The sequence below is a fragment of the Pundamilia nyererei genome, unplaced genomic scaffold, assembly GCF_000239375.1.
Source record: "Pundamilia nyererei isolate P.nyererei 1_Seehausen unplaced genomic scaffold, PunNye1.0 scaffold00025, whole genome shotgun sequence".
NCBI lineage: Eukaryota > Metazoa > Chordata > Actinopteri > Cichliformes > Cichlidae > Pundamilia > Pundamilia nyererei.
The window spans coordinates 463397-484547 of NW_005187426.1; the positions used below are offsets into that span (position 1 = coordinate 463397).

Consider the following 21151-nt stretch of genomic DNA (forward strand, 5'->3'; position numbering starts at 1 on the left):
CTTTGTCTGTTACAGTTTATATTCTGTCGTGACTTCTGAAGGGTCAGTTGGAATCTCGGCGATGGTGAACAGGAAGCATTAGAGTGATAGCGTGCCTTTTCTTGCAAATTAATTGTGTTTAAATATAACTTTGCTTTAAATGTTAAAACAAAAACAGAAAATGTAGGGTTTCAAATAATCATTTAAATGGAACAAGAACAAAGTGGGCTAAGATACATTTGGAATTAAAATGGTATTTTGGAAAATTTAAGTGTGTGTGGGGTTTTTTTTTAGTGGTATTTAACTATATTACCATTTAAGATATGTGCACTACATTTAAATCTATAAAAATAACCAATACATTTTCTCTGGTGAAAGACAAATGCATTTGTTCTATCTCTCAACCCTGTGAACTGGGTCTGCTGTGGGGGTTTTGGTGGCTCAGTGCTGGGCTCCACATGCTGCAATAATCCAGGGAGGGTTAGGATAAAGCCTGGCTTCGTCTCACTCTCTGCCTCCTCCCAGATCAGATGAGATTAGGTAAGAGCTAAGGAGCTCTGCGGGAAGGCAGGGCTCAGAAACACGGAGGTTGAAGAAAGGAGGGACGCATCAAGGCAGGTGGTCACTCCTGCAAGAGGAGAAAGCCAGAAAGCAGAGGTGAATCCACTAAAGACAGCTGGCCTGGTTGGTGCAGATAAAGAAGAGGTTGGTGCAAGCTACAGTATACAGAGGCGTGTGATGAAGTATGGTACATACAGTATGACGCTTATTCTCTATGTATTACAGTGTCTGTGCTCATGTGTCTCTTTATAATTATAGATTCAGCTCCAGAGTGAAAGGAACGCTCTGTAGAACAAACAGAAAGTTCAGTCTTTGGCTCAATTGTGTGTTCCAGCAGTAGTAGTTGAGAAGCTGGTGAGGGATCATATCCTTGTTGTTGGACCAGCACGTGTTTAGTCAGTCTCGCTTCGTGTCCTCTTAATGGCTCTCTTTATGGTGTTTTGAAAAGATGTCCTCCTTCTTTCTACAAAACTGCAATCAACAGTGACAGCAAAATGTGAAATGCCAAACTGCAGAGGAAAATTTCAAAATGGTAGAAATGGATTTTGTGTCCCTGACTAATGTATGTTTATTATTCATTCTTCTTTCTGTTCCTTCTTTCCTTGCATAACTGGCATTTTCAGTGTAAGCAGTGTGTGACCCTTTGCACTCTATGATTTGTCCAAGTATTTGAATATCTTTGCTGAATAGAACTGTTTCTGTGACTGCTCGTACACAGTAAATAAACAATGATTAAGTTAACGCTGATTGTTGCTCTCTTTCAGAAAGCCATGCTAAGCTGATGGACTAACAGGAGCTGACAGGGGGACTATGTGTTGAGGATTGTCTTTTAAATTTTTATATACTTGGAGCCCTCTGATATTCATCTTTGGTTGTTGGTGGACGTTGCTTTAGCAATGGGAAGGAAGAAGATTCAAATCACCCGTATCGTTGATGAGAGGAACCGACAGGTGAGTGTCTTCTTCCTTTGTCTTCTTAAATGTCTTTAGTTTTTGCGCAAAATATCTTTGCGTTGTTGTTTTATGTCAGTGCTGAAATCTGCTGTGTACTTTAACTGTTGAGAACACCTTCTAGTTTCAGCATTTATTTCATTGTTATGTTTAGTTTTCGTGATATCTCATGTGTCGATGTGTGGCCCATGTGGCGCTCCTGCTCAGAGCACACTCTAAAAATGTGACGTTCACTGTGCTGATTCCACGATCCCAAAGAGCCGCATAAAAGTAGAAGTGCCATTTTAGTCAGGTACCCATTTCTAATAAAAAGACACATATTATGTACATGAGCACGTACTGATAGGTTCATTAACACTTTGTAAAAGCATCCTGCACCCAACCTTTTGCTGGTACACTTTTGTTTAAATCTAAGAAGCTCCCAGAGGTTTCTTTAAGCTGTTTCACTTTTGAGAGTGTAGTGGTCACAGCTGGTGGCGAGGGCAGTAATTTGGGGTTAGCTGGGTCCGGACAGCACCCTGTCATTAGCAGGGTGGGTCAGTGTTAGGGACACACAGTGGCCTTCTCTCCTCACCGTCTCCTTACGCAGCCACATTGCTGCCCACTGGAATCCCTCTCTGTCTGTCTCCTCTATATATATCACCCCCAACAGCACAACAAATACCAGCCTGTCTGGAAGGAAGGCACAGGCTCTGGAAATAGGGATGTGGCTGGAAAATAAATATCTGGGATAATGTTTATATTTGATGTTTGGTTGTCTTGGCTGAAGCATTTTTAGATAGACACTGCTTCAGTTGTGTGGCGTGCACTATCACTTGAGTCTGCCGTATATTTAGGTTCTTGTACTCTATTTTGGGAAGTTGGTTTGTGTTTTTTTTTTTTTTATCTGTCAAGTGCATAAAGTGTTTTCAGCAGTTTTTCCTCTTTTTAATGTATCAGACTATCACACATCATGCACAATATACAGCAATGACTTGGCTTTAGTGGAAAGATGCACTAGTGATAGATGGTGTTTATGCAGCCACACACTCTAAAAGAGGAACAGTGTAGTTTTTGGAAATCTCTTTTCACGTGTATTTGCAAGTTACGCTCAAGAAATAGTATCACTTGAAACTTGTTTTCAGAGACAACAGTTTACAAGTTAACTGACCTTATGCCTTTGGAAACTGATTGTTTAATGTTGCTGAATTTGCACGTTTGCTCACTTACAAAGAAATGAACAGTTTGTAATTTTCATGGTTTCATTTTAATGGAGAGGGGCAGAATATGAACCAATGATCCAGAGAGAAAACATTAAATAATAGTTAATAATACATTGATTTGCATGTCATTGGGTGAAGTAAGTATTTGATTCTCTACAACCCAGACAGAATTCTGGCTCCCATAGATTGTAATTCCTGTTCCACATGGGCACACAGCCAATCAATCAATCAGTCAGTTACAGGTGCTCCTGATTTCATCTCATTATGTGGATATAACACACTTATATACAGAATCAGTTTCTTCCATTTCCACCTATCTACCACCGTGGGCAAGACCAAAGAGTTGTCAAAGGACGTCAGGGACAAGACTGTGGACTGCTGGAATGGCTACAAGACCATCAGCAAAAAGCTTGGTGAGAAGGTGAACTTCTGCTAAGATTATTAAAAAATGGAAAACAAAGTGACCATCAGTCACCCACAGTCTGAGCTCTATGCAAGATCTTGCCTCATGGGGTGAGAATAAAAATGAGAAAGTTGGTGGTTTAGGCGAGAACTACACATGACAAGGTTGTAACTGATCTCAAGGCAGTTGGTATCCCAGTCACCAAGCACTTCATTAGTAACACAATATGCTGTAATGGATTGATGATCCCAACATCCCCTCTCTTGAGAAGGCATGTGTACAGGCCTATCTTAAGTTTATCAGTGAACATCTAAATGATTAAGAGAAGGTTTGGGAGAAAAAAAACTGTGGTTAGATGAAAGTTTTGCATAACATTCATTTGCTGTGTTTGTGGAAACACTGAGTATAACCCAAAGAACATCATCCCCACAATCAAGCATGGAAGTGGAAACGTTCTGTTTGGGGGCTGTTTTTCTGCTAAGGGTACAGGATGGCTTCACTGCAGTGAGGGGCCAATGGACAGACCCATGTATAAAAAAAAAAACCCTCCTTCCCTCAACCTGAACATTGAAAATCGGTCCTGGATGGGCCTTTCAGCCTGTCAATGATCCAAAATAACTGCCAAGGCAACAAAGGAGTGGCTGAAGAAGAAGTACATCAATGAGTTGCCAAGCAGGAGCCAAGAAAGCTAAAATAATTTATAGAGTTTCTGTGAAGAGGGGTGGGCCAGATTCCCTGCTGGGATGTGTGCTGATCTGGTGACCAACAAGAAACATCTTACTGCTGTGCTTGCCAACAACGTTGTCTCTACGAAGTACTAAGTACTCAAGTACTAAGTGTGTTGTAAGGGAATCAAATACTTATTGTACTCAATGACATGCTAATCAATTTATAACTTTTATGTCATGTGTTTTTTTGTTGTTGTTTTTTTTCACAAATGAGCACACTTACGAATTCAGGACGTGTTTATTTCCCAAACTGTAAGACTGTCATTCAGTTCACCACTATCATTTAATCTTGTTACTGTAACATGTTTGCAAAAACGATTCTGTGAGAATTACTATACAAAATATTACGACTAGGCACACATTACATTATAGCAGCCCGGATGGGAAGAAAATAAAAGTGTTTATGGTCAATGTATATTTGGTGTTCTATACTATAAAAAAGAAAAGTCAATCTACAGTCCATTGAGTAAAATTCTTCAAATGAGGCTTAAACCAGAGACCACATATTTACCCATCTGAGGGTTTACCATGTAGACTATAGTCAAACTAGCTTTACAATGTCAGCTGTCGATAAATGAAAGAAAATAACATTATTTTACTGCAAATACAGTTAAATACTTTGGTAACAGTAAAGATATGAATTTTTTAGGACTTGCAGTTAGATCAAAGTTAGTCTGTGTTATTTCTGCTTTATAACTGTAGTATGTAAAGCAATGACATACTGTATATAATACCAGGATATAAAATGGTTTCCTCACTTCGGGAATGCATAAAACAGGAAAAGTAAAAAAGACTGTCAGAGGAGTGGATGTTTTCTACTAAACAGGTACTGTGCACACAGTTTCTTGAAACACCACTAAGCCATCACTCAAGTGGTATTATTTAGAATTCCCATCAATTAAATAAATCGTTTGGCAGAAAAGCAACTAAAAGCTAAAAATAGAGAAAAAGATTTTTGTTATTTGACTGTGAATAGTTTAGATTTAGCTCTAATAATAATGTGTCCTGTGTCGGTATACAGTTTCGTACAACTGGGCTGTTTTGAAAGTTGTAAATCTGTCTCTAGTCCCAATTATATTTTACAGAGGTAATAATCAAGACGCTTCCTGTTATAATTCTTGGCCATAATGATGCTTGAGTGTCATGACAGCGGTATGGTAAGATCTGTAAAAGTGCTCAGAACAACAAGTGTAAAGGAAAGTGTAAAGAACTGAACTACAGAAATAACCATGTAAAAAGAAACACACCTGACACTCAACATTGCCAGAAAGCTTTGAGATGCGAGTCTGCAGAAGCTTCTGGAACTGAAAAGATATGAGTCAGGATCCCAGAAGCTATGACAGAAGTAAGACATACCCAGATAAATACAGATGATTCATTGCAGGGAGTGAGCTACACACCAAAAAAGGGATAAGAGCATGATCCATGTGTGACCTGTGGGTTTACACTGAGCTGTAAATGGTCCACTCCAAACAATATGTTTTAGCTTTATGGTCTGGAGGAATATGGAGGTGTCAAGAATGACTGTTCTACTTTATAAGCCATAGTGCAATATAACACTACAGTATGAGCTTAAAGGGGGGGTTTGACTGTATTTCTGTTTATGCACAGCCCTCTGTCTTACTAATAAAGTTGAACACCTTGATGGTAATCATTAAGGGAGGTGAAACATTACAAAGTTTCTTTCCCCACCTACCTTTCCCATCCACTCCACTCATTCAGTAACATTCCACTAGAAACTGCAGTGTTACTGAATTAGTATTTCCAGATTATTACTGTGTTCTTTCAGAAGTGCAGAACTAGAGAACTAGAGATCCCCCACCCCTTGTCTCTTCCTGTTTGACACTTACACACACATTTTAATTCTCTTCTCTTTTCTCTGAAAACTATCAGCCAGTGAACACGGCGGTAGGATGAGCTGACAAATGCATCGCTTGTTTTGGAAGAGTTGTTTAAACACCTAAAATGAAACATTTATGTTAGTGCAGATTTGTATTACTATTGCTATCATTGCACCATACATTCACATCAGAGGCCACGGGGCAAAGCACTGCGGATTACCTGTTCAGAAGCCATTAGATGGACTATTTAGATTTCACTGCTTTAAAAGACATTTTTTTAATATTATTGGGTTATGAAGACAAAAACATTTAATTGTTACTGTAAACAGGTTTGTTTGTTTGTTTGTTGAAAGATTTATAACATTTTTAATACACAGCACAGAGTACAAAGCAAACGGTGATTTATTACTTCAGACAGAAATATTTTTGGATGCCGTGTAGCCTTAATTTTATAAATACTCTGACTTGCTTGGGAAAATCTAGAAAGAACCAACAGGTATGACCCTTTATTTGACCTGTTGTAGGTTAGCTATTCTAGGCTGATCTCTGGCTTTTGTTCTTCCAGGTGACTTTCATGAAGAGAAAGTTTGGCCTGATGAAGAAGGCCTACGAGTTAAGTGTTCTGTGTGACTGTGAAATTGCCCTCATCATCTTCAATGGCTCCAACAAGCTGTTTCAGTACGCCAGTACCGACATGGACAAAGTCCTGCTGAAGTACACAGAATACAACGAACCCCACGAGAGCAGAACCAACTCTGACATCGTCGAGGTACGTGGTAGGACGCTGTTCTTAACCTTTTACTCATGTCACTTCTTTGACCTTTAGATAGTCTGTTTGTAGAGACGTCTTTTGGTGGGTCATTTCTTGAAACCTGTTATGTTGCATCACTCAGCACTAATGACTGTAGTATGCAAATACACATCGCATGCTGCAGCTGATTTTGAATTAACACTAATGAAATTTTAGCAAGAATATAATGCTGCGTTATTATTTCATTGTGCACGCAAGTGCATGGATCGACTCTTGCAGCATCCATTCAGCAGATTAGGGAAACAAATGCCTGCAGTTGTGTTTTAGAAAGATGAATTCCTAGAAAGTGTAACTCCAGAGGATTTAGGTGCTGCCTTCAGTATTGTCTTCCTCTTTATGAAATATTGAGAAATAGATTTTCCGTTGCTTATGATGTGTTATTTCATTGAACACATTAGTGCTGATCTTTATAAAGTAAAGGCCAGATGTAAGGGTTGAGTAACACTTGAGGTTCAGGAGAGACAGACAGGCATGCAGCTGTTTCCTTCTACTAGTTTACACTGGTGCATTCTGTGAGAAAACTGTCCCCCATCCGACACAAGTAAAAATGAGAATAGTCCTACTGATCAGTCAAAATTAAAAGAAGCTTTCATGTAGGTGATGCTAGACGAATAAAAGTGCTCAAGCAGTGTGCTCATTTCATGCTGATTACAGTACAGTACTACAGTTACTGCATAATAGGAACTCTAAAGGTTATTAAGATTTAAAGTGGTAAAATAAAACTGGCTGAGTTCCACTATGAAAGAAGGCAATAAAATAACTAAAGAGGTCATTTAAGAAAGTCTCTAAACTGGTCCAAATGTTCAATATAGGGAATTTAAAAAACTTGTTTGGTGAGCATCAGGAAGTACTGGTACATGTGTAACATGTAACTCAATCCAAATAACTGCGCAGCCATAAATTCCACCTTTGTAAACTCTGCTGATGATGAATGTAGCCTGTCATTGAGAATATTCGTTTAACCGTATGTTAATGTCTACTGGTTACTGTGGCATTAAAGTGGTAATTGGACTGGCACTTTCCTAATCTCAAAGCATTTTATTACTATCACAGTTACCCATTAATACAAGCACCTTTTTCTATGCCTAAGTCCTTTTAACCTATGATTCACACACATTCATACACTGCCATTCATACACATTCATAGACGGCAGATACATCAGGGGCAACTTGGGGTTTTGAAGAATAGCTCTCAGACTGAAAAGCCAGGGATTGAACCTGGAACCTTCTGATTAGGAGAAAGAGTAGTGGAAAGTGGTGAATGAGCGTAAGTTAAAGAGTTCTGATTACAAATTCTGTCTATAGCAATACATTTCAATATACACCTGACTCTAAACCACTTCACATAGCAGAACAAATGCCTTACTATGCTTATCTACTTAGTATACCAGTCTACTAGTCTACTTATCATTTCTTTTCAGTGTCAGTGTGTGGTAAGACTTGAATTAAGCGGTCAAAGAAGTGCAGGAGACTGATGCTGTCCAGTGTAGCAAGTGATTTATTCACCATTTTGTGACCCAAACAATATTTACAAAGAAACAAATAAGAAACTCAACTCTATAATTAACTCAGTTCAAATAAACATAACTGAACTTAAATCAATGGAAATTAAGGTCAAACTGCACACAGCTACACTGACCTGAACCTTTCTTCTCAAACACCTGAGTTCTTCTGCTTAAATAGTTCACTTAAGATTTCTCCTCTGGACTATTCCATTCGGTAGGTAAGATGAACATAATTATATTCAAACCTCTACTGCTACTCTTTACTGGCAACATAAACTCTGTGGTGTAATCAATACGTATTACAACAATAAATCTATTTCTTCATAAACCCTCTAAAATCAACTTTATTAAATTACAAGAGTTCTTCCCCTCCCGCACTTGGTCTCTTCCTGTGACCTGAGATGAACCCAGAAGCTATAAAGCAGGAAGTAAAACTACATTTCCTCCTTTTGTTTCTGGAAGACAGGTAGGTAAGGTAAGTTCTAAACAATACAAATTAACAGTTGAAATAAAGAACATGTTAATTTAACAAACTTGTAGGAGTTGATTTAAACCAAGATGTTATACTATATAATCTGTAAAAGTGCAAAACATAAACCCGAGATAGTAGACGTTTGCCTATTGCAGATCACATGTGAAATATGGTTAAATCAAAACAAGAATATTAACTAAGAATATAGACAAGTGGTACTCTCACCCACTTTGTCACACAGTGAAAAAGGAAATACAAAAAAAATGATGAAACATAGGCTGGACCTCAGAAAAGCTCAATTGAGACTGTTCACAGTGATAAGACCCAGCTATCCACCCATTCTGCTTGGTCCCACAGCGTCATCAGTGTGGTGATGCTGTTGAGACTGGTCCCTGAGCAGCTCTGTTCTGTTTTCATGGCATTTAGTCGGTGTCCCTGCCATTAAAAATGAATGGTCATTGTGACTCATTTTGTAACTGCTTATGTAAGCTTCTAATGCGTGTTTTTCTCTCCGGAAGCCTGAATTTACTGCTCCCACACTCTTTCCTCACACGCTCAGTATTGTTTCCATCCTTTCAGAGGATAAATTTTCATTTTCTTTGGTCTTACACTAATTCAAACCATTCAAACCACTGTCCTCCTAACCTAACTTTAGTTAGACTTCCCAGAACCTTAATCAAGTCTTAAACTTGCAATCTTAAGGAAAGAATTGTATCAAAGTGAAGAGCAACCAAACTGTCTTCAGTTTCATCACTCTTATGTGATCTCATAAAGATGGTTCCACGTGTACACGCTTGGCAGTGCTGTACCAAATGTTAATTGTAAGGAACTCAAGCTTCCCAAACGAATGTATTTACTTCCAAAATGGCTCCACTTACTGGAAAAGAGGAGCTTTGGTTTTTAAGTTTGTTTCAGTAGAGTCTGGCCAAGTCTTTTTTTCCAGTGTGCTCTAAATTTACTGTTATTTCAAATGTTTCACCTTCCCCGGGAAATGTGACATTGTTTTTCAAGGGTAACTACAGGCACTGTGCTGAAAAGAAAAATAAAACCATAAGCCAGTGCAGAATAGAAACTTGTCAACCTGGAAAGTCTCGTCAAACTCTACAATCACCGAACACTGAATTAATTTTCGATGTGGTGACAGTGGTGGTGGTGCAGGCAGTTAATATGCATCATTGATGTTGCCCATAATGATTCTAAGGACTATGACCCTGTCTATTCTGCTGTTAACCACAAGCAGACACCTGTGACTGCTCTCTAGGCCAATAGGCCTTGATTTGCCTGCTTTGAGCCTTTATTTGTTTATTCCCGCAAATGTCACGCATACAGACAAGCTGGTTAAAACAAAGCTTAGAAAGTGAGAGGTGTTCTTTTACATATCGGTCAGTCTATTTGCAACATTTAGGCATGAAATTTGACTATGTGTAAAGTAGTACCCCACTGGCTACAACAGTCTTCCCATGTTTGGAAGGAGAAGCGGAAAGCTTCTTTGGATTCATTGTCGTTGTTTGATGGAGTATTATGCTTGCTGATGTCTATCTCTTCAACACACAAATAGCTCGGCTGGTTTTGACACACACAGGAAATCTGCACATGAGCGATGCTGCTATAATACCAGCATACTTTGTCTTCCTTTACATTGTTTAACAGAAAGTGTAGGTAAATGTTTTGATATAAAGTTTGAATATTTCTCAGTATGTGATCAATCTTAGCAATACTTCAGATATTTCTCTTTCATTATTTTTTTTTGTAAAGGGTATCCATGGCATTGATTTGGATGAACTAACTGACAAGCTGCATTATCGGCTTCATTATCTTGTTGCGTTACTAAGCATAAAGTGGAAACATCATACCTAAGGATATTAATAAACTTCCCCTTTTCAACAATACCATAAAGTCAGCCTTCCATTATTAGTGCTTTAAAAGAATAGATGAACATTTAGAGAAACGGTATTAGTCCATTTCGTGTTTGAATTAAATTAAGAGTGATATCATTCATACTTTTGTATGGTAACTTTTTACCATACAAAACCCAATCTTTGTTTGTGATTTTTTTTTTTTTTGCCAACTCTCGTGGTGTCAGTAAAGCTCACGACACAATAAACAGGAAGCCATGAAGTCCCTGCCTTACAAAAAACATTTTTTTCTTTGCACGTAGGATAAATTTGACTTTTAAGCACATTCAAGCACCAGCAGTTATTCATAAATGTCACAGAGTATGCAAGGGTTGGGTGCATATATCCATATGGCACAACAGCAGCAACTTCCTTAACCGTTAATAACTAGTAATTATTTGACACAGGGCTGACATCTAAAAAGTAAAAATGTCAAATATGGCAGCAGATAACCTGGTATAAATGAGAGCATATTTTATAATCTCCAAAGTTTATGTGGTTGGATAAATTCTTACACATGGTTATAATTTAGTGTTCAGGAAATCAGGAAATTTTAAACTAATAAAACAGTTTTGGCAGCAGAACAAGGGGTCGTTTTCTGCTCATAAATCCTAATTAATCACTTGGATTACTAACTGTATACTTCATGAAAGTACAATTTCTTCACATTCAAGTAAAAAGTGGCTCCTGTAAGCTATTTAAAGGACCAGTTCACTGAAATTACAAAAACAACTGTACAAATATTCCCGTGGAAAGGCCTTCTCTCCATGTACTTGGTTCTGATGGTGTTTCAAAGAAACTTTCTTTTTCATGGATTGTGTTCATTCCACAACCAGAGTAATTCTGCAAACCCTATACTCCATGCCTAACAATGTGTTTGCGATAGACTAGCATACACTGTTACAAGCACTAGGCTTTTGAAATGTCTCCATGTGTGTAGATGAAAATGTAATGTCAACCATAAATGGAGGTGGAAGCAAGCAAACCTGTAATGATAACGGCCTGCCAGCTAAAACAGCTACAAAGTCCTCACTGTTCAGCTACTATCACTAACAGATTACTTTTGTCATAATAATTGAGACAAGTTTGTGTCCAGCAGACTTGAGTTTCAACAACAACAGAACAGTTGTCCAAGGTATGCAGCAGTGCAGCCCTATCAGCCTGCAGAGCCCAGAGATGAATGAAAAGCATAACAGAAAGAGAACTCTACAACACAGTGAAACCTGGCACTGTGGCAAAACGCACAACAGCTGATTTGGTTTAGTTCTGTGTGACAGGATGCTTCATGTGAAAGCAATCTGTGAAATGTAAGTGTGCCTTTCAAAGTATGCGAGCTGTGCGTTTTCTCTCTGCCAGAGATGCATTGGATCACTCCTCAAGCACTCCCATGCCTGGCCTATTCTTAGCCTGTAGGGCAATCACCCGACTGGAAAAGACTCGCTCCAGAGAAAGAGGGGGTCTTATTTTATCTGTGATGTTGCCCCGAGAGCAACAAGACGTCACCCTCACATGTCAAGATGCTTAGTGGTGCAGCTCGTGCCTCATGGTGGCAGTGATCCAGATGCCTTTGGAGATCTACTAAAGCCGACTTTGACATTTGAGATGATAAGGACACACATACACACTGTCATATCCTCTAACAGCCACTTTAAGATAGTGCCCAGACATGATGTAGTGCTGTGAACCAGCATCTGTGGAGATACATACTGTGGGGTACTGTATCCACTGTCACATCTCTAATGAAAGCTGTTTGTTTAATTCTTTAAAATTAGTATGTAATATTCAAAGAAAGTGTGTGTTTAGATAATTGATAGCAGCTGTTGCAAGGTCAAGCACAGGGCTCACCTGAATCAGAGAATGATTGCAGACTAATAAACTTCTGAGCGGAGCAACTAAAAGAGCTCATGTCAAGCTTGTGTCTCCTCACATCATTAATAATAATTACACATTCATTATATGCTTAATCTCATTGCTGGAATGGTACATTTTGCTCTGGTATTGTGTCACATGTATTTACAAGGTACTGTGAAGACTTACAGTGCGTATACATTAGAATGCCAGAATTTTAAAGCTTTAAAGCAGGCAGATAGGGGCTTTTCCTGCATCTTTTTTTGTCTGTTGTTAATGTGACACTTGGACCAGAATAGATATTAGTGTGATCATTTGATCTTAATCAGCAGCTAAGGCTTTGTGCCAGAGCTTACTTTCACACGACAGACATTAGTCTTTGAAAGCACAGATGAATTTTTAAACAACATTCCTGGCCTTCTTGTTTACAGACACACGTTCCAATGCCTTTATCTCAATATAGGTTATGTGTCACAGTGTTTTCCTTTGGTAGTCTTGCCAGAAGACAGATGTATAATATTTGCAAATGTATTTGCAAATGTCTGCACCAGACTCTTTGTATTGGACATCATTTGTTTCCTGAAAAAATGCACTGCATGATGGTGGATAGTCAAAGGGTTTTGCAGCAGATCTGCAAATTTGGATGCATTTTGCATCCTTTTTCCTTCTGTAATTTACAGCATTTTTAAATCCCTGATGGTTACTGTGTTTGAAAGCTGTCACTTTGAATAATTACAAGTAATTGGTAACCCACATAATATACCGTGATATCTCTTCCCATAATTAGACAAAACAACATAGTTGTCAACCAATAGCATCCAACAAACAAGCAGTCAGACAGGATTAGTTAAAGCTTGTGTTGAACTGAATGGACAGAAATATGTGCATCCTTTGTTATTCTGTTTAGCTTGAATTTACTAGAACTGAAATGCAGCAGCCAGATTGTACAGGAACTGAGTGAGTGACTGTTTAAGCGGTCAGCGGTTGTGGAAATAGATTTGTGTGTGTTTTTAAAGCTTTAAGTAAGTACTAGTGTCTGGGAATGCAAAGCACATGTGTTGGGCCAACAGTCAGCTGGGTGGTGTGTTGCCCTGATGGTCCATTCATTTCACGCTATGACGTGAGATGAGCAGAGATGAGGTGATGGATACCAGGGAAATTATGTAATTGTACAGGCTTGCATGATATTGGCATGATTTTTGTTTATTTATTTATTAGAGTGACTCATCTGCCAAAGGCCAGGTGCTGAAAATGACCAAATATCAGTTACTCGGTCTGCATTTCAAACTAGTCATCTAAACCTAATCATTCAAAACCAGCTTGCAGTGCAAATGCCATGCTTCACTTGATTTTATGTACAGTGGGAATTACGTATCTTCTTCGATTTTAATGCATGACACATGTTGATGTTAAATATTTGAAATGTACCATCACTTATTAATGTGCTTACGGAGGCCTATAATCCACTGGAGAATTACAGCATCTTTTAGCTCATTGTTTTGTTGTTACAGGGTTTGTCAGTCTTATTTTATCCCAGGCTGTAGCAGACGGGTCTTTCCAGGAAAAAAAAATGTCTGAAGTACTTGTTAAACAAGTTAGCATCAAAAAAGATGAGCAGGGCTGGATAGTGAAGAGAATATTCAGATACTGTTTGTCCTTAAGTACATGGCAGAGATCAAAGTACTAATATGAGAGCAGCTCCAGAGAACTGCTGCTCAATGAACAGTTTGTGTTTTTCAGACCATTCTCTTTATAATGTAGAGATGGTTGTGTTGGAAAAACCCCAGTAGATCATCAGTTTTTGCAATACTCTGACCAGCCTATCTGGCACCATGTTCAGAGACACCTGAGTCATCAGTCTTCCCCATTCTGATGTTTACTTTGACCTCTGGCACGTCATTTTGACGATGTTAACATGACTACATGCAGTGAGTTGTTAGTTGTTAGTGTCAGATATTTGTTTTAATGACTTTTGTAACTAAAAGAGTGGCAAGTGAGTGTTTAATAACTATAATAATTGAAGAATGTTGATGATTTGTGATACTCGTCTTGGGCTCTAGCCTTTACCATGAATGGAATTCCAACCCAAGATTTAGTTCCTATTCCAAAGTACAATTTTCTTTACCAGCACTGCCTTTGACAGCACTGTAGAGCTTTGTCTAAGCTACACTGCCAGTAGTAATATAACCTTCCACAGACACAGGAGTTGTGAATCTAATTAGATGGCTCACTCTCAGTGACGCTCAGGGATCCATTAACAGTCAACTCTTTGCCTTTGATTTCCCTGTCTGTCTGCCATACATAACTAAAACCATCGAACTACATTTAAAGTTGTTTCTAGCATGCTCTAAAAAACATATGTGTGTGCTCTGGTTCATTATGTTTAAAAGGTTGCTACAGAAGATCAGCAAGTCTGCTTTATGGAGCAGCCTCTCTTTAGAGGAAGAAAACCCATAAAGTGCAAACTACACAGAGCAGCGGCTTCAAAAGTCACAAAGTCTTCACAGTAAATATGGAGGCAGATAATATTTGTCTCCACAAGGTGCTATACTGCTCCAGAGCTGAGATACTGAGACATTAAAATTTTCTCACCTTAGAAACTGAAGCTGAAATAGGTGTTGATGAGGTTCAGTGTCACATCAGTGTCTTCCAGTAAATAATCAGGGACGTGCTTAAATATCTCGCTTAAGACCACTTTACAGTTTCATCTTGTTTGTCAGTGATTGTGCAGATTAAGTACCTTTATTGGTGCAGCTCAGAGATGAGGTTTATTTTTATGTGTGTAGACTGAGTAAGAAACTGTGTACAAAAGGTGAAACGCATTAAAAAAAAGCCTAGTGTGAAGTAAATGGACTGGTTCCTATACAGCGCTTTCCGACGTTATCTGAACACTCAAAGCGCTTTACACAACTTGCCTCATTAACCCAGAGCCTGTACTTCTTTACTTAAGTAAAACTGAAAACATTTTTAACACTAATATCTATACTTAGTTACAGAATGTCTGCACTTTTGCCACCTCTGCGACTAACACCTTGCCTGAGAAGTCTGTGGAGAAATATCACTATCTATGCATACTCAAAGGTGCATCAGGAAAAAAAAGGTTTTGACTATAAACCTGTAAATTTGTAAATGTGTTCTCAGTGTCTGAGAAGCAGCTATGTACAGTGAGCGTTACGAGACTTGAATCTGATTTCTAGTGTTCTCAGTGGTCAGTTACCCTTCCTAATTTCAACCATATTGCACACAGGGAGCAACCAGATCCATACACATCCTGTTTTTGGTAGTACCTCAATTTTAATGTTCCACAATCAATTCATGTACTGACTATGCATACTCTTTCTCTTCTGTCTCTGCTCTCAACAATCAGATTATCAGGGGAAATGCTCATTAAACTGCATGTTTTTACTAATTTTAACCTTTTACTAAAGAACTGGTGGTGAAAGGCTTTTGTTTGTTTGTTTTTTAACCAATGCTTACATGTTTTTCCCTTTTGTTTTTTTTAATGCTACTCCTTTATAACTATGTCACCTACAGGCCCTTAACAAGAAGGAACACAGAGGCTGCGACAGCCCTGATGCTGACGCATCCTATGTCCTCACTCCTAATACTGAAGAAAAATACAAGAAGATTAATGAAGAGTTTGACAACATGATGAAGACTCATAAAATTGTAAGTTGCGTTGTTTGTTTTTTTGTTGGTTTTCAACATTTTGTTTAGTGACTGTTCCCACCCCCATTTTCTCTGTAGGGTCATTAATTAAGAACCTTCCAGTCATATATCCTCCATCCACAGTCTGTGGTGATAATATGTCTGGTCATGCTCACAGACACAAAGATGAAGACAATACAACTGATAAAAGACAATCGCATTTTACCAGTTCATGTATTTCATTTTAATGCTGATTGGCTCTTTTTGTCTCTTGCTGCCTTCTTAGTCCACAGGCCAGCAGCAGCAACATCAACAGCACTTCATGCATGTAGCACCAGGCAGCATGGCCTACAGTCACAGTGGAGGAGGAGGGGCAACTTCCCAGGCACTAGCTGCAGCCACAGCAGCTTTGGCTGACGGTGGTATCCTCTCCTCACCTCACTCGCACCTCCACAGAAACATAAACTCTTCACAAAGACCCCCGAGTGCTGGAGGTGAGTAATATGAACTTTGTGTTGTTCTTTGGTAACTAAAATTACTGTTAAACTGCACACTGAGCCGATGACAATAACTCAGAGGAGACATGAAAATGAACGTGTGCAAGGATGTCCAGATAAGCCTTAGAATTATGAGTAGAAGAGACACTATGTAGAAAACTATGTATTTTAATTAGACAGTATAGTAGTTTTTAATGGAGATGCAGGAGATGAGCCATCCAAACATTCTGCGCAGGAGGAATTACTGATTTCCATTGTATTTATTTCTTTTTTAACATTGATTTGAAGACAGCGCATCTGATAAAAACAACAGTTTGACTGTTATTGTACAGAAAAAGGCCCTGCTGGGGAAAATACATTCGAGCAGATAGAAAGTGAACGATCTAAAGCAATCTTACTTAAAGCTGCAGTCTTATTTAAAATCTTACTAATAAGATAAAAAGATGGATGCATGCAGAGTGGTTCTTAGTGATTGCAGAACATTAAATGCGAGAAAAACGTAATAACGAATCCTAACGAGTGTGTTGTGTTTATCCTCAGGTGGCCTGCAGGGCAGTTCCGAGCTGGCTCTGCAAAATGGATCTGGACCGACTGGTATGTATCCAACAGGAGTTTAACAAACATGCTCTGACATGTATACTGCATACGCACAAACACAACTCCCTGCATATGGAGCAGTCTTTGCAAGCTTGTTTTGCTTGTGATCCCATGTGAGCAGCTGCATGTGTTAACTGTGTGTGATCTGTTTGAACAAATAGTTATTTGTTTTCTTGATTTTTTTTTTTCTAGAGGCCTTAAGGGATTAAAATTAGCCAATAAATTACGAAAGAATGAAGTATAAGAAAGAGGTTCCACAGAAATAATCTGATAATTAGTTCATGGCTCCTCTGAGGTTCTGTTAGCGCTTCTTAAAATAGTGGGAGTTGATGTAAGATGGTGATGGATTTGCTATTGGTCAGCTAAGGCCAGTGGATGTGGGATGTGTTCTTCCAGGAGCCTGGCTGCACCTCAGTTTCATCCCTCCTGGTTTTTGTTGCTCCTCTTCTGCCCTTATGCTTTGGTCCACAACCCTTTCTACAAACTGTCTTTGCATAATCCCCCTCCTGCCATGTCCGTGCTCTCCTTCTCAGGAACACTGCCATTATGTAATGCCAAGAGAGAGAAAATATGAATTATTCATGATTATCTTCTGTATAATATATAGCTGTACTTTCTCCAGTCTGCATGCAGAACTTGGCTGTGGACATGTTGATTTAATGGATCTAATACATGAGACTGTAATACCCCACTCCATTTTCAAGTGCATTCCAAAGCTCTAAATATTTAAAACTTGTGCTATATGCATGATGCTTTCCATTAACAAAAAAATATCCTTTGCAAAATTCTTACAAAAAGTAGCTAGAATCAGCACTTAAGTGAAAGTTGGAATTGAATTACCATCACTTCTTAACATCCTCCACACGTCTGTATTTAGTGAATGGATTTGGAAAGATCATACCATCAAAATCTCCTCCTCCACCTCATGGGAACAGCATGGTCCCTACCAGCCGCAAGACAGACCTCCGGGTCCTCATCCCCCACTCCAAAGGAATGATGCAAACACTGGTAAGTGTGTTTTCTTTTATATTTATAACCAAAACAAAAAAGCCTTTATAATGAGTAATATTCTCAAAAATGTTACCTAAAGCTTTATGTATTTATTTAGGTCAAATACAGACCAGCAATCAAGCTTGTAACATGTGATGTAGTTTTAGTTTTGACTGGAACTAGGAAGAGTCCTCTAGCTGCTGACAGCTCTATAAAACCATGAACCTTTGATTCCTGATCTGGATTTTATTAAGAATCAGAACAGTACATTGTGTTTTCTAAGCCTGTGGGATGCTGGAGTCAGGCATGAACAGGGTAAATATATGACACAGATTACCACAAAGTGGGCCAACAACTTTTGAGAACAATTGGTTTGACACTATTTGGGGCAGATGGTTGGTGGTTTTACAGATGAAATCATAGTTCCTTTGAAGAATGGACAATACTGGCAAAAACTTGCATGCCTCATTTGACCGACTTCACTGCTACTTCTTTATAGTCCCTTCCAGTAAACTCAACAAGATTCAGTCTTATTGTGAACTAACACTCTTTTGATGACATTTAAGGTTCCCGTAATCTCTTTAAAACACACGTGGATGTGCAGAATCTATAGGCAAGGTGCAAAGTTCTGTTTGTGGTCCACTTCTAGTCAGATTTTCTCTTTTGGAAACGCTAGGATTTAACCAGTAGCAGTAGGCTTTAGGTAAAATTTCTGTGTGGAGAGTAAAAGGGGAGTGCCACCTTAGAAAGCCCACTGGCTACGCCAGAAGCTGTGAAAGATCGCCCATTATACTCAGAGGCTGAGTCAACAGACTAGCCTGAAGGGTTTCCAGACTGAAGTTTGTCACACATTTCACTAAATGCATATATATCTCATCATAAAATCTATGACCCAAATTGGCATTCACACTAAATAGCAGCTTAAACTAACACAAAAAAGAATGTAAAAGCTTATTAGTTCAAATTTTGCCCAAAAGTTTTGGAAAACAACAGCCTGTTCATCTGAAAAGTCCGACAGTTCGACTAAGTTTCCAAGTCATATGTCTCTTTGTGAGGGCAGTGCAAATTCTTTATGGAAGCTCAAGTCTTGTTTAGACTCAGTACCAGTAGAACAGAAATGCAGAAATAATATCAAGTGCGAAAAATTGGGCATAAAAAAGTGCTTTAAAAGCTGCATGGTACACACAGTTACGGTTCTTATATACATGACATCAGAGCACCAGTTCATGGTTGTGTAAGATGACTTGGAAGACTGTAGAAGGAGTCTGTTTTCCTTTCTTAAGATTCCACATTCTGCAGCTGTGCCGGGTCGCTGAAGTTATTGATTTGCCCTTAACTCTCCTACTGTTGCCCTTGCCTCCCACACTGTGCTCAGACATGATGTAACAATTAGTAAACAATGGAAACGGACACTCTTTTCTTTGTATTTTTCTTTTTATGGTGACCGACCAGCTCCATTATTCTACTGGTTGTGGTTTCCAGGGGATTTTTACATATTGCAGAAGGATATGAGTTTCTATTTTCTGTTGTTCTAGAAATTAATGTCAAGGTCTTTTCATAGAAAAAGGAAGAGTTTCACATATGTGCGATATAAGAAAAGAATATCCGGACTATTTAGAAATGAATAGTAAAATAAATCTATATTAAATATAATTTAGATTACAAATTCAGAGCACATTAGAGGCAGCTTTTAAAGTTTTAATAGCAATGTTTAATGTCACTGAAATTCAGAGTGACTAAATTTCTTTTGGAGAAGTGATGAATCAGCAGCCATTCATTCCACATTAAGTAATCATAATTCCTCATCATTCTGTTGATCTTATCTGTTTGTCAATTATCGGTGACTGGGTGACAAATAATTTGTTGTTGTCATGTTTGCAGGAAACAGAATCTGGCAGAGTCTAGTTTTCAGGAACTGTGCTGAATGGGTTTGCAGTCGTTTGAAGCTGGAACACTTATAAAATCCGAACCATGATACGGCTAATGCCTCCACCCTGTTTAAACCAACAGAAGAAGCCACTCATATTTTTCTTTCTGCTTTTCATTCACTCCAGCAAAAGATGTTGTGCTGTGCTCTCACAACTCCTCCTCAGTGTGATCATTTTGAAACTGCCTTTCACTTCCTCCTGTGCACATGTTAGTGTAAGCGGCATGCTTTGTTTAGTGTGTTTTGCACAAACAGGCGAAAACAACAAAGCAAAAACAACTGAGGAGGTCTGCATTTCTTAACAGGATGTCTGTGTCTACTACTCACTACCATGATAGCTTTAACTTGGATTCTGTAGTGCATTATCTGTAGTCCACAAATGCAAGGACACCATAGAAAACACAGGGAATGAGACATGTATGGGTTGGTTAACCCATTGTTTTTATGTTTGCTGAGCAATGAATGACCTGGTTCAGGGTGACGTGATTGAAAGATGAACGAAAAACAACTCCTAAATTCAGTGTGATAAGTTGAGTTCATGAGCCACCTGTTCTGAACCGATAGGCTATTTTAGGACAATGAATAATTAAGAATGAATTACCTGCTGCTATTCAGTTGATATTTCAGTTGTGTGTTTTCTAAAAGCAGACAGCCAAATAAATTGCACTGATATCGCTTTTTGGAAAAGAAGAGGATTTCATGTCATTAAAGGAAACTGACTGATAAATTAGACTATCAAGTCTTGGGTTAAACATAAACATTCAAAAAGTACATTTTTTTAAACTAAACTGCAGTTTCTGAATAGTTAGTGGATTTCTGTTAGACTTCTGTCTTTACAAAACATTCAGTTTTGTTGAGAAGAATGCAAATCCTTGTTCAATTCATGTGCAACTTCTGCTAGCACTATGGGAAGTGTAGGCAATTCAAAACTATATATTTTGAACTGATTAATGTTTTTTTGTTTGTTTTGTTTTTAAAATAGGGGATGTGAGCTTATACTGACATCTTGTGGTTGAAATGGGGCATTACAAGTCTAGTTCTAGCGAACACTATAATTGCGATCTAAGCACAAAAAGCAACAAACTAAGAGAAGAGTAACATTTCATGAGTGAACTTAGTGACTTTATGTCTTTGTTTATTATTTGTTTTCAGAATAACCAAAGGATGAGTAGCAGTCAGTCCAGTCAGCCTCTTTCCACACCAGTTGTCTCTATCACCACACCCAGTCTACCCCATCAGAGTCTGGTTTATGCTGGCATCGGCTCGGCCTACAACGGTACAAGTTCTTTTTACTATT

The 21151-nt window shown here is 38.5% G+C and overlaps 1 protein-coding gene across 2 annotated transcripts in view; it reads left to right on the forward strand.

Annotated features, from left to right (window-relative positions):
* LOC102203896 (myocyte-specific enhancer factor 2A-like) overlaps positions 1-21151 on the forward strand; it is a 45718-nt gene that overhangs the window by 20413 nt on the left and 4154 nt on the right. Inside the window, exons 1-8 of one of the 2 annotated variants that reach the window (XM_005727534.1) lie at positions 562-684; positions 1305-1490; positions 6230-6433; positions 15730-15864; positions 16130-16337; positions 16881-16934; positions 17815-17945; positions 21007-21130. In XM_005727534.1, the coding sequence (XP_005727591.1) occupies positions 1437-1490; positions 6230-6433; positions 15730-15864; positions 16130-16337; positions 16881-16934; positions 17815-17945; positions 21007-21130 (910 nt within the window). In that variant the 5' untranslated portion in view covers positions 562-684; positions 1305-1436. Of the gene's footprint in view, positions 1-561; positions 685-1304; positions 1491-6229; positions 6434-15729; positions 15865-16129; positions 16338-16880; positions 16935-17814; positions 17946-21006; positions 21131-21151 lie in introns of those variants that run through there. The other variant, XM_005727533.1, reaches the window with a different exon arrangement.